The following is a 12,704-nucleotide window of genomic DNA, read 5'->3' as shown; positions in this document are numbered from 1 at the left end:
TCAGATAACTCCTAAACTCGAAAGAATAAAAACACGTCTGAACAATGACGCCGTCTGTGGGAACACGTCGCTTGTCATATTCTCTTCATTCTAAGTTCTACCCCAAATTGAGTTTAGCACAACACATGTTTACAATATGAACAATATATATGAAAAAAGAGCAAAAAATACATGATCACAAAACACAAGCATTAAAGCACATAATACAAAAATTCAGATGAAAATATTAATAAATTTTAATTTATGATCATATCATTATATATTTCAAGGACTTATAATTATAAGACCAATTAAATAGTCAATGATTTAGAGGTTTAGTAACAATTTAAAATTTGTGAGGCAAAAATTCGGAAAAAAGGTATATGCAAATTTACTACAAAAAAAAACACTACTTGATATTTATAAATCAAAGTTTATAAAGACAAAAGATGGATATTTGTTCTCTATTAAAAAAAATTTTTTTGAAAATCCTAATTAAACTTCTTGAAGGCAAACCATATTCATACTTAAACACGTAAATGTATGATATATTTTTTTAAATTTTTATAAAATATATTAGAAAATATTATTATTTTAAAAAATAAAAATTTGTGGTAGAAATAAAAAAATAATCTCAAAATAATTATTTATTAAAAAAATCATGAGTCAATTAATCTAAATTGAAAATTTTCATCGTTCAATTATCTAAATAATTACTTTAAATCGAAAAAAATTCATTTAGATAAATTACACTTAAATAAAAAAAAGATCAAGCAATTATTCTAAAAGAAATAATTTCTATATTTTAAACTCAACATTTTCATGATTAAGTTACTATTTCTAGCACAATAAATTTAATAATTATTGATTTTGACAACTTGAATTTATTTTGATATGTTTTCATCGGAATCTCAAAAATTAAGACGCTCGAGCCTACAAGCTACGAGTTGAGGGTACCAACCACGGAAAGTCCATGAAACCAAATAAAAAAATTTAAGAAAAATCATTTCGACATTCAAAAAATGAAAACATCGACTCTGAATTCTAGAATCACAATATGCAAACTTTGATTAAAAAATCTAACTCCAAAACTCATAAATTGAGGTGGTAACCTACGATTGATAGAAGTTATGGTCAGAGTCTGGACTTTATAAGAAAAGTAAATAAAATAAAAAGCTCCACCTTAAAGGATGAGACGCTTGAGTTGAGATCTAAAATTTGAAAAATCTTTCTTGAAAGAAAGATATACCGAGTTTAGGAGTTTGTTCTGGAATATTTTTATATGCCCAATACTAAAAACCGAGTTCAAAAGTATAAGGAGTTCTAAGAAACTGGTTTGATGATTAAGTATTCTCTTAGACTCCAAATAATATATTACAAAGAGGATACTAACTCTTCATAACTCATTCTAATGCCTAACAACTCAAGTTTATGAAGTTAATTGTTACATTGTAATCATCATTCTACTATTAAAGGAGAATATTATAACATTGACTATATATAGGCCTAAGAGTATCATATGAAGAGAGACCACAATAAGACATCAAGTATCTTATGATGAGAGTAGCTCGTGAAAAAGAGCAACCCACATAAAAGAAGCTCATAACATCATAACCTCGTAATATATATCCACTATTCCAAATACGTGCACTAAAGTATGATCTCTAACTTAGTTTTTCTTGTGACCCATGCTAACTTGGGCGTCGGAGTCCTTGTAGGAACACCCACCACCATCAGGATATTAGAAATTTGGAATAGGAGGACGATGACAACATCGTGTCTCCAACCTACTTTCTACAATTTTGTTCAGATAACTCTTAAACTCGGAAGAGAAAAAACACTTTTTGAACAATGACGCCGTCTGTGGAGACACGTCGCTTGTCACATTCTCTTCTTTCTAAGTTCTACCCCGAGATGAGTTTAGCATAGACATGTTTATAAGATGAACAATGTAAAAAAAAGAACAGAAAATACATGATTACAAAAGACAAGCATTAAAATACATAATACAAAAATTTCATTAAAGAGATGAAAATGTTTACAAATTTAAATTTGTGAGTATATCACCATATGCTTCAAATGCTTATAATTGTTAAACCAATTAGATAGTTAATGATTTAGAGACTTAGTAACAATGTAAAAGTTGTGAAGTAAGAAATAATTTTTTTTTATAAATTTATCACAAGAAATACAACTTGACACTAAGAAATCGAAATTTACAAAGTCAGAAGATAAAAACTCATTCTCATGTTAAAAATCTTAACTAAACTCTTTAAAGCCAAACACATTCATATTTAGATACATAAAGATATGATTTATTTTATTTAAATTTTTATAAAATATTTTAAAGCATATTATTATTTAAAAAATAATAATATGAAAATTTGTGGTAGAAATAAAGGAATAGTTTTTGAATAATTGTTTATTGAAAAAAAAATTTATGAATCAACTCATCTAAACCAATAAAATCCATCATTTAATTGTCCAAACAATTATTTTAGATAAATAATTACTTTAAATCGAAGAAAGTTTCATTTAGATAGATTACATTTAAAATAAAAAAAGTTCATTATACAATTATTTAAGAGAAATAATTTTTTTATTTTAAATTCAATATTTTTATGATTGAATTACTATTCAAGCATAATAAATGTAATAAATATTGATTATGATAACTTGAATTTATTTTGATATGTCTTTCTCGAAATCTCGAAAACTCGGACACTCGAGCGTACAAGTTACGAGTCAGAGGTACCTACCACGGAAAATTCATGAAACAAAAAATAAAAAAAAATAAAAAAAATTATTTTGACATTTAAAGAATGAAAACGTGGACTCTTGATCCTAGAATCACAATATATAAATTTTGATTAAAAAATCTAACTCCCAAACTCAAAATTCAAGGTGATAAGTGATAACCTACAATTGATAGAAGTTATGGTTAGAATTCGAACTCATAAGAAAAGTAAGTAAAATAAAAGGCTCCCCTTAAAAGATAAGATGCATGGATTGAGATCTGAAATTCGTAAAATCTTTTTCGAAAGAAAGACATACCGAATTTGAGAATTTGTTATGGAACATTTCTATAAGCCCAATACTAAAAAACTGGTTTGATGATTAAACATTTTCTTGGATTCTAAAGAATATGTTACAAAGAGAATACTAACTCTTCATAATTCATTCTAATGAGTAATGACTAATAATAACTTAATTGTTATATTATAACCATCATTCTACTATTAAAAAAAAATATTATAACATTAATTATATATAAGTCTAAAACATTATATAAAAAAATACTACAAAAAACATCAAATATATCTTATAATGAGAATAATTCATGAACAAAACAACTCATATAAAAAAAACTCATAATATCATAACCTCACAATATATGCACAATTTCAAATAGTGCACCCGAATATAATTTCTAACTTAATTTTTTTTATGATCCATGCTTAAGCATCAAAATCCTAGCAAAAACACTTCACTATTAGAATGACAAATTTAAAACACTAAAAATTTAAAATAAGAGGAGAATAAAGACATCCTCCTCTCTACAAAGTAACTCTTGAACTCGAAAAAACAAAAACACGCCATAACACCTAAACTATTTAATTCAATTCGGTCTATTTTTTCTCTACAAATTTTGGCAGCGTTACTCTGTTCTGCTAACTCTGCTAACCTAACATTATCTCCTCCTTATTCTTACCCGCTCCTAATCACCAGTGAAGTCACCAATGGCGTTACTATCATGGCACCCCCGGCGTTGCTGGCCGTCGGTTCTTTTTTCTTCGCCTAATCCGTACGACCACACTTTTTGATTTTAGACATTGGTTGAATAATAAAATAATAAAGAAAAGGGAAAGTTGGTTGCTAGTGTAAAAAGACAAAGTGGTGGGCAACAGGGAGCCCTGCCCACAAAAGTAAAAGAGATTCCGCAATGGCTGTCATTTTCATATCTTCACCCTCCCACAGGCCACAGTAGTAGTCACAACACGCCATTTCTGCTGCATTCACCACCCACTCTTGTTTCTTTCACTCGCACGCAGCAGCTACCCATTCTCGCCACCTCCAACCACCATAGCTATACGTGTTCCCTCATTCCCACTATCTCACACTCCTTCCGCTGTAAAATTAGGAATCTTTTTGTCCCTTCACTCTCACATTCCCCTATTCAATGGCCCACCCGTATTCCTGTTATTCTCTCTAACCAAACCTCAAATTTTCCTCTTTCATGGTTTTTCTCTTTAACTATTTCCCCTTCCTTTTCCCCATTTTCCCTACAGTACCATGTCGCCGGCGCCGCATCACGGAGACCAGTATTCCTTCGCCCTCGAGTACGACGGCCCGCCGCTCCCCTTCGATCTCCCCCGGGCGGTTCCCATCAGCGTCGACGACATTCCGGTAGCTTCCGTCGTCTCTCAAGTACCTCTCTCCGATACTCTCTCTTTACCCGTTGTGCAACCAATCGTGGCGCCCAAAAACCCCACCGTTAAATTCTCTAAGGAGCTCCGGACTCTCGGCTCCGAAGCTAGGGTTTCCAAGGAGGTCGAGTTAGGTTCGGAGAGAACGGTGTCTCCCACCTCTGTCATCGCCTTCGAGGACAGAGTTTCGCAGAGCAACAACGTCTGTGAGCTCTCGGGTGAGTTGAGTAGCTCCGGTGCGTTCGAGTTCTCTAACGTGAACTATGCCTCCGGCGAGTTTTCCGATGAGGGTGGGAGTTCCAGGATGCTGGAGGAATCGAGGGGAGCTGGAAGCTCCGGCACTGTGGAGTTTTGCGAGAGTTTTGACAAGTCAGGGAGAAGCTCGAGTGCGTTGAGGGTTTCGAACGAGTTGCATCAGCACGAATGGGCCTCCACTGAGTCTGTTCTGAGTTTGGAGTACCCTTCCACTCGGGTTTCTTCCCTGAAGGCTGAGGATTGTGGTGATGCTAGGCGCCCCCCTGTTGTTACCTTCGATGTGGATTCTGATGATGCTTTGGATGGGGATTTTGGTGGTGAGGAGGAAGCTGTGACTAGACCTCTTAAGAGGGAGCCTCTCACAAAGGGGAAGAAAGGGTCTTGCTATAGATGCTTCAAGGGGAATAGATTCACAGAGAAGGAGGTTTGCCTTGTCTGTGATGCAAAGTATTGTAGTAATTGTGTGCTCCGAGCTATGGGGTCCATGCCGGAGGGTAGGAAATGTGTTGCCTGTATTGGATTCCCCATCGATGAGTCAAAACGAGGGAATTTAGGGAAATGCTCACGGATGCTCAAGCGATTGCTTAATGAATTGGAGGTTCGGCAGATAATGAAGGCGGAGAAGTTTTGTGAAGTGAATCAGCTTCCACCTGAATATATTTTTGTTAATGGGAAGCCCCTTGCGTATGAGGAGCTGGTTACCTTGCAGAACTGTCCAAACCCTCCAAAGAAGCTGAAGCCTGGAAACTATTGGTATGACAAAGTGTCTGGTCTTTGGGGGAAGGTATTCTTTATTTTATTTTTTCCCCTTTTTTTTCTTTGATTTGTATCTTACATGACTTCTAAATTTAGTGCTTTGCTATGGATGCTGATTGGCTTGTAATTTTGTAGGAAGGGCAAAAGCCTTCCAGGATTATCAGTCCCCATCTGAATGTTGGAGGCCCCATCCAGCCTGATGCTAGCAATGGAAACACTCAAGTTTTCATCAATGGTCGGGAAATAACAAAAGTAGAGCTTCGGATGTTGCAGGTTGAAATTTTAATATAAAGCGAAAAATCTTTTTAGAGGTCTTAATAACTATTTCTTGTTTGTCGTGGAAGAAAAATTGTTGAAAGAATCCTGTTTTGACAATGCAGTTGGCAGGAGTTCAATGTGCTGGTAACCCACATTTTTGGGTCAATGAGGATGGTTCATACCAAGAAGAGGGACAGAAGAATACACGAGGGTATATATGGGGAAAGGTGATCATTTTCCCATGGGATTTTATTTGTCTCTTATTTCATTCTGCTCTGTCAATTTTTGCTTCTTACTCTTTTATTTCATTTGTTAGGCTGGAACCAAGCTTGTATGTGCTTTCCTGTCCCTTCCAGTACCTTCTAAATCTTCAAATTCTTATGGAGAACAACACTCCAACCTGTCTAGCAAAGCAGTTCCTGACTACCTTGACCACGCAATAATTCAGAAGCTTCTCTTAGTTGGTTGTAGTGGATCTGGAACAAGTACCATTTTCAAGCAGGTGATTTGTTATTTCATAATTTAATCTAGTCCTTCTTAATAATTAATTCAGTAGTGTCAAAGAATGCATAGCAAGAGTCAACAAATTCATAGAATTTTAAATAATTATGACAGGCCAAGATTCTGTACAACAGTGTCCCCTTCTCAGATGATGAGCGTGAAAATATAAAGTTAACCATCCAGAGCAATGTCTATGCCTATCTTGGCGTACTCCTGGAGGGTCGTGAGCGTTTTGAAGACGAATGTTTGGGGCATTTAAAGAAATGGCAGTCTTCTACTCCTGGTAACACAGGTATGAGACCATTTTTCTCCTTTCTATACACTTCTCCTGCCACAGTTTGGCTCAGCACCGAAAAATACATGGCCCAGTGTTCAACTGTCCATCAAACGTGCGCCTTGTACTTGTGGGTCTAAAATCTAAATGGTTAGCAGCATGCTTAGATGTTTGTTTAAGGTGTCACATGGTTGATAATTCCTTCCAAAATTAACACAAAACCCCCCTTATTAGTTGGATAGTGATTACTGAATAAGATGATAAGAGGTATGCAGATTTAACATTTATCTTGCCATTTGTATTGAAAGATTTTGCTTATGGCTCACAACAGGGCCTGGACCAGAATCTGATGAGAAGACGATGTATTCCATTGGTACAAGGCTGAAAGTATTCTCTGATTGGTTGCTGAAAACTATGGTATCGGGCAAACTTGATGCCATCTTTCCAGCTGCTACACGCGAATATGCGCCATTGATTGAGGAGTTGTGGAATGATGCAGCCATTAAGGCCACATATGCAAGAAGAAGTGAACTAGAAATGTTGCCTAGTGTCGCGAATTATTTCTTAGAGCGGGTAAGATAACTTTTATTTTTCATCAGTATTTTATATGTGTGCTCTTATAATTTAATTGTATATTGTATATTACTGTTTTACGAATTTAGTTCTTATTCTGCATATGTCTATAACATGGCAATTCTATGTCTAGGCTGTTAAGATATTGAGGACTGATTATGAACCCTCGGATTTGGATATCCTCTATGCTGAGGGAGTTACTTCATCCAATGGTCTGGCTTGTGTGGAGTTTTCATTTCCCCAATCATCTCCTGAGGAAACTGGTGAAACTGCTGATCTACATGATTCATTGATTAGGTACGTCAATATTTGTGCCTGTCTCCTGCCAAACAAATATTGTGGCTTTCTGTCAAAAATAAAAATTGTGCCCTTTTCCCTTTGGTTAATATATTGTTTAGTTTTTTTTTTCCTCGGTAAATTTTGTGACCAGCATATGCGATATGATGGAGAATAAATACAGTACATATTGATGTAGTAAGTAGCCTATGAAGCTGAAAAATATTTTTCCACTACACATTATTGGAATGCTTATATGAAAATTTCTTTGTCTGTCCCTGCTGTCATGATATTTGACAAATGCAGTAGGGTTTAGTGCATGCAGAAGAAACATAAGAACTTCATATGTCTATAGAGACAATTCTTTCCACTTAACAATATGACGAGTAGGATATTGATGGTTTATAATTAGTAAGGAGAGAGATGGTCCAGAATTGCAAGGACTCATGAATTTTATGGGCAAAAACTTTTAGCTTTTTAGTTATATGATATGTAAATATTGCGGGATTTATTTGAAGTTGCTGAAATTTCTTGTATGTAAGTTTGGCTCAAATAAGGAAATGTTAAATTGATTTGCTCCCCTCTTCAAATGCCTGTCTACATGTTACCCTCTTTCAGAAAGGAAAAAGGAATATTACATTAGGGGCGAAGTCATTATTACGATGTTTCTGATGCATCTTTTTGTTTTGGATGGCTAGCAGGTATCAACTTATTAGGGTGCATGCAAGGGGGCTAGGAGAAAATTGCAAGTGGTTGGAGATGTTTGAGGATGTTGGAATGGTCATTTTCTGTGTTTCCTTGAGTGACTATGATCAGTTTACCGTTGATGGAAATGGTTGTTCCACTAATAAGATGGTATTAAGTAGGAAGTTTTTCGAAGCCATTGTCACTCACCCAACTTTTGAGCATATGGACTTCTTATTGATATTAAACAAAGTTGATCAGTTTGAGGAGAAGATCGAACAAGTTCCGTTGACCAAGTGTGATTGGTTCTCTGATTTTCATCCAACAATTAGCCGACCTCGGCCCAATAGCAACAGTAACAGCATCAATCACAACCCCTCCCTTGGTCAGCTGGGTTCTCATTACATAGCGGTTAAGTTCAAGAGGCTTTATTCATCTCTTACAGGGAGAAAGTTGTACGTGTCTGTGGTGAAGGGCTTGGAGCCTGGTAGTGTTGATGCAGCACTTAAATATGCAAAGGAAATTTTGAAGTGGAGCGAGGAGAGACCAAACTTTAGCTCCAGTGAGTACTCAATGTATAGCATGGAAGCGAGTTCCTTCTCTCATTGATTTCTAATTTAGACAAGATTTTTGGGTCATACCTGTTTGTGACTTGAATTCTGTCGATGTACATATATACCTAACTAGGAGTAACAAGGAGCATATTCCTTCCTCAAGCTTGCACTAGTCCTAGGATTCAGGCTTTAGGGTTTGTTTATGTCATGGCTTGAGCACATATCACACAGATCAAGGTGTAATTGTCAAATTCTTTCTTCTTTTTTTTTCCCTCCCCCCACATGTTAAAGTAGAATCTGGATGTTTGGATTTGTATGTACATTGATAATCCTTTCAAGATTGAGTTGGAATTGGAATCAAACTTTTGTCTTTTTAAGGAGAAATGGGATGGCAGGTAATGGTTATATGAGGAGCCCATGTGTTAGATACATTTTATATTTTAGTGAACAGGAGCTGAGAGTAAAGAATTTGATAAACTCATAAAAGTGAACCATTGGTACGGAATCACTTGCAAAGAACAACAAAACGCAGCAGCTATCTTGTTACAGTTCGGCACCACTAATCAAGTAATCTACAAAATGAAAGGCTCTTTTGACTTATAGCCTAGACCGTCCTCGTAAAGCATGGCGCCAACGACGTGGCTTCTTTCAAAATTAAACCCAACCCCAACAACGCACCTTCCTTAGACCAGAAAACAGGAACCTTCAAACCCCCAAAAAGATTACCGCCACAACCCCGCGCCATACAGTTAGGAGAAAAATAGAGTCCTAGGAACAAGAGACCACAAATCTTCAAACTAAATTGGTGGGTTGCGCCAGGCCCTTGCAATAGTGCAACACAAAGGGCGACGCAGAAGAAGCCCAATAGCAAGCTATTGAGGTGGCTTCTCACCCTGAATAAATTAATTTAATACCGTGTGAGCCATTGGCTCACATATCAGATATTAAACTGATAAGAACAGATACTACACTTGATCTTAGCCAAAAGGCCGAGAAAGGTATGCCTTGACATGTGTTGATATGTTTATTTTATATTGACACCTTAGTTCTCTGTTGTTTGCCTTAGCCAATGTGAGACTTCATTGTGAGTTGTTTTACTTTTACAACATGAGTGAAAGTACAACCATCCTCTACTCTAACAAACATTGTTTCTTGTCAGTTTCTTTTTGGTTGAATCCAACGCCGCTCAGTCCCAATTTGATTCACCCTCCGTCAATCTCTTTGCTGCAGAAGAAGCATGAACTTTGTAAATGCTTAGCAGCGTGCTTTTACATGTTTGCTTGTTTAAGGTGTCATTTATGTTTTCTTTCGCCAACTTCCACTAGCATCTCAATTTATTGTAACAACTTACAGATTACTTTATTGCAACAGCTTGTAGTTGCTACACCAGTAATGATTAAACAAGTAAAGCATTTAAAGATTGAAAACCTATCACATTCCAAAGGCTCTCAGAATTCATAATTCATAAAGCTTGGGGTGTAGACGTGGTGTTAGGAGAACTTGAAGTGGGGTGGCTTTCAAATTGGTGAGGCCAAAGCTCTCTGTCATGTCTACAGCTTCATCCGAAGGAGAATCGATTTCAAAAGATTGTAACAACCTAGCTAGCGTTAGATGCACGACACGCAGAGCCAGGGAGGCACCAGGGCAAGCCCTCCTTCCAGAACTGAAAGGCACAAGCTCAAAGTTCTGACCTCTCACATCAACATGCTTGTGTGTTGTCAAGAACCTTTGGGGCTTGAAATTCTGTGGATCTTCCCATACATCACCATCCCTGTGGATCTTCCATGCATTCACCATTAGGTGTGTGCCTGCAGGGATGTGATATCCGCATGAGAAAGTGCAGTCTTCCATGGCTGCACGAAAGGTTATGATGGGACTTGGTGGATATAGTCTTAGAGTTTCTTTCACTACGGCTTGCAAGTACTCTAACTTGCTTATGTCTGATTCTTCTACCTTCCTCTCGTTTCCGATGTGAATGTTGATCTCTTCTTGCACCCTTTTCAGTTCTGTTTTGTTGTTGAGTAGCAGAGATAGCGCCCATGTTAGAGTAACCATGGTAGCATCACTTCCTGCTAGTATCAGATTCTGCAAACAATATTCATAGTAGGAGTATTTAAGTTAAATGCCAAACTGAAAAGATAACATTACCAAAAGGCTTATATTATTCCATTCCTTTACTAAACTAATCTTAGTGTTGAATCAGATTATATGGCATAAAAATAACACAATTCTCTATCTATAAACTGTGAGAAGATCAACATAGACTAACCAAATTCCAAAGATGCAAGTTTTATTAGAAATTGGAACAGTTCTTTTTATTACAAATCCTTTTAAACGTAAAATGGTTGATCAAATGAGACATGTTACAGAAGCAAACGCAAAAAGCAGTTGGTTAGCTGAATGAATTACTTACTTACCAAACAAGTAGCCTTGATGATGGTATCAGCACTATAACCAAAAACATGAGCATTCTGCAGATTATTAAGCATGACATCCATGAAATCCTGCTCTTCCTTATTGGAAGCTCTTTTCCTTTTGTGTTCATCAAGCCACCCTTTCACCAGGGTATCCATTTCACTAGCTGTTTTCTTCATAGCCTTCTCATGTCCATTGAAATCTAACCAACCAAGAGATGGAATTGCATCAGACAAGACAAACACCCCAAACAAACGCACACACTCTCTCATAGCCTTCTTATACCTCCTTGCTTCTTCACTTTCTTCATAGCCATCACCACTTTCCCCATAGTATGGCCTCCCTCCCACCATTCTCAAAGAAACACTGTGTGTCAAATCGCCAAACCACTCCTTCATATCAACAAAAACCCCTCCTTCTATCTTGTAAAGCTTCCTTATTGCAGAATCCAACTCAGTTTCTCTTGTTTTCTTGAGGAGTTCAAGTCTATGGTTTGAAAGAAGCTGAAGAGTAGTTAGCTTCCTAATCTCACGCCAGTAAGGTCCATAAGGAGTGAAACCAAACATGGCACAGTCATATCCCATTAGCTTTGAGGCTGCAACACAAGGTCTTGTGGAGAATGCTTTGTCATGGATGGTGAAACATTCCTTCACCATCTCACAGCTACTCAACACAAGAACTTTGTATGAACCAAGTTTAATAGTGAAGATTGGTCCATGTTCTTCAGCCATAGCACCAAGTGTTCTGTGTGTGAGTTGATGGCTTCCAAAGAGGTGAAGATGGCCAATAATAGGCCATGCACCCCTTGCTTGAGGGGCACTGCATTGTTTCTTTTTGTTGGTAGTGTGTTTTTTCTTTAAGAAATACAAAATGGAAGCACTAATGAAGAGGGAAAGAATGGTTGAAACGAGAATTTTGAGCATTGAGGTATCCATGATCTTTGATTCTTAACCATGACCTAGTTATGTTCCAATGCTAAAGCACTTATATATACAACTTTGCTTACCTCAGCAATGTATCTAACCGACTTGAGAAAATGGGTGGCAGGTATGGATAAGGAGATTTTCGGCATGGATAATGTCAGTGGCTCTCAATATAACAAATATATAAATTAAACTTTATATTTGTACAATTTTCATGGTTAAAATATCAACTCTATAATACTATAAATGTGTATTTTGTAAAATTGACGAGTTACTTGACCAGTTAATTAGTGAATTGCTTGGTTAAAAACTATGTTACATTTGAATTTGACATTCAAATTTCTTTTCAAACGTATTTGGTTGGTACTATCTTTTTAGAAATTATAGTAAATAAAAGGTGGTCCTAAGATAGGAGAGGGTAGGCCAAATCATTAAACCAAGTTGGCATCTGCACCAAGATTTCGAATCTTCTCTATTGAATTTCCTACTTGTTAATATTAACAGTAATATTTCATCATACAGTTATAATGTCACATATTTTGTTTGAACCCTTTTAAAAATTGTATGATGAAAAACTATACTTATCAAAGGGAAAATTTGATTGGAGATGATTCATTCTCACTGAATTTATACAAATGACTCCCAAGGATAACGAAAAGTCATAAAAAAAATTTTGGTATGTCTCTCTTATATGTCACACTAATTTATTGTAATCAAATCATCCAACAACGATTTGATCCAGAAAAGCTGAGCTTATTTTATTGCTTTATCTACAAACAGGTACAGGAAATCAGATTTCTGTATGTTTTACTACTTTTCTTGCTGACTC

The 12,704-nt window shown here is 36.2% G+C and overlaps 2 protein-coding genes, 1 long non-coding RNA gene and 1 other non-coding gene across 4 annotated transcripts; 2 read left to right on the top strand and 2 right to left on the bottom strand.

Moving 5' to 3' along the window:
- The first annotated feature begins 3,553 nt into the window (after window positions 1–3,553).
- LOC107642810 (extra-large guanine nucleotide-binding protein 1) lies at window positions 3,554–8,921 on the top strand. Its single transcript, XM_016346286.3, has 8 exons — window positions 3,554–5,445; window positions 5,553–5,690; window positions 5,798–5,902; window positions 5,992–6,177; window positions 6,291–6,468; window positions 6,782–7,023; window positions 7,157–7,320; window positions 8,001–8,921. The coding sequence occupies exons 1-8, from the start codon at window positions 4,273–4,275 to the stop codon at window positions 8,590–8,592; spliced, it is 2,778 nt and encodes a 925-aa protein (XP_016201772.3). The 5' UTR covers window positions 3,554–4,272; the 3' UTR covers window positions 8,593–8,921.
- Window positions 8,922–9,342: 421 nt separating this feature from the next.
- On the bottom strand, window positions 9,343–9,539 carry LOC148563336 (U2 spliceosomal RNA). Its single transcript, XR_015885313.1, has one exon. It is a non-coding gene; the product is annotated as a U2 spliceosomal RNA (small nuclear RNA).
- A 57-nt stretch (window positions 9,540–9,596) lies between these two features.
- Window positions 9,597–10,690, top strand: LOC148563335 (uncharacterized). Its single transcript, XR_015883328.1, has 2 exons — window positions 9,597–9,826; window positions 9,909–10,690. It is a non-coding gene; the product is annotated as an uncharacterized LOC148563335 (long non-coding RNA).
- LOC107642811 (cytochrome P450 CYP82D47) lies at window positions 9,839–11,942 on the bottom strand. The gene is made up of 2 exons (XM_016346287.3): window positions 10,955–11,942; window positions 9,839–10,622 (listed from the first exon to the last, which is right to left on the bottom strand). Exons 1-2 carry the CDS (start codon window positions 11,885–11,887, stop codon window positions 9,993–9,995), a joined length of 1,563 nt encoding a protein of 520 aa, XP_016201773.1. The 5' UTR covers window positions 11,888–11,942; the 3' UTR covers window positions 9,839–9,992.
- Window positions 11,943–12,704: the final 762 nt, after the last annotated feature.

Source organism: Arachis ipaensis, chromosome B5 (assembly GCF_059453495.1).
Source record: "Arachis ipaensis isolate K30076 ecotype BB chromosome B5, ASM5945349v1, whole genome shotgun sequence".
Classification (NCBI taxonomy): domain Eukaryota; kingdom Viridiplantae; phylum Streptophyta; class Magnoliopsida; order Fabales; family Fabaceae; genus Arachis; species Arachis ipaensis.
The sequence above is the reverse complement of the archived record's forward strand: the minus strand, read 5'-3'. Positions and strand labels throughout refer to the sequence as shown.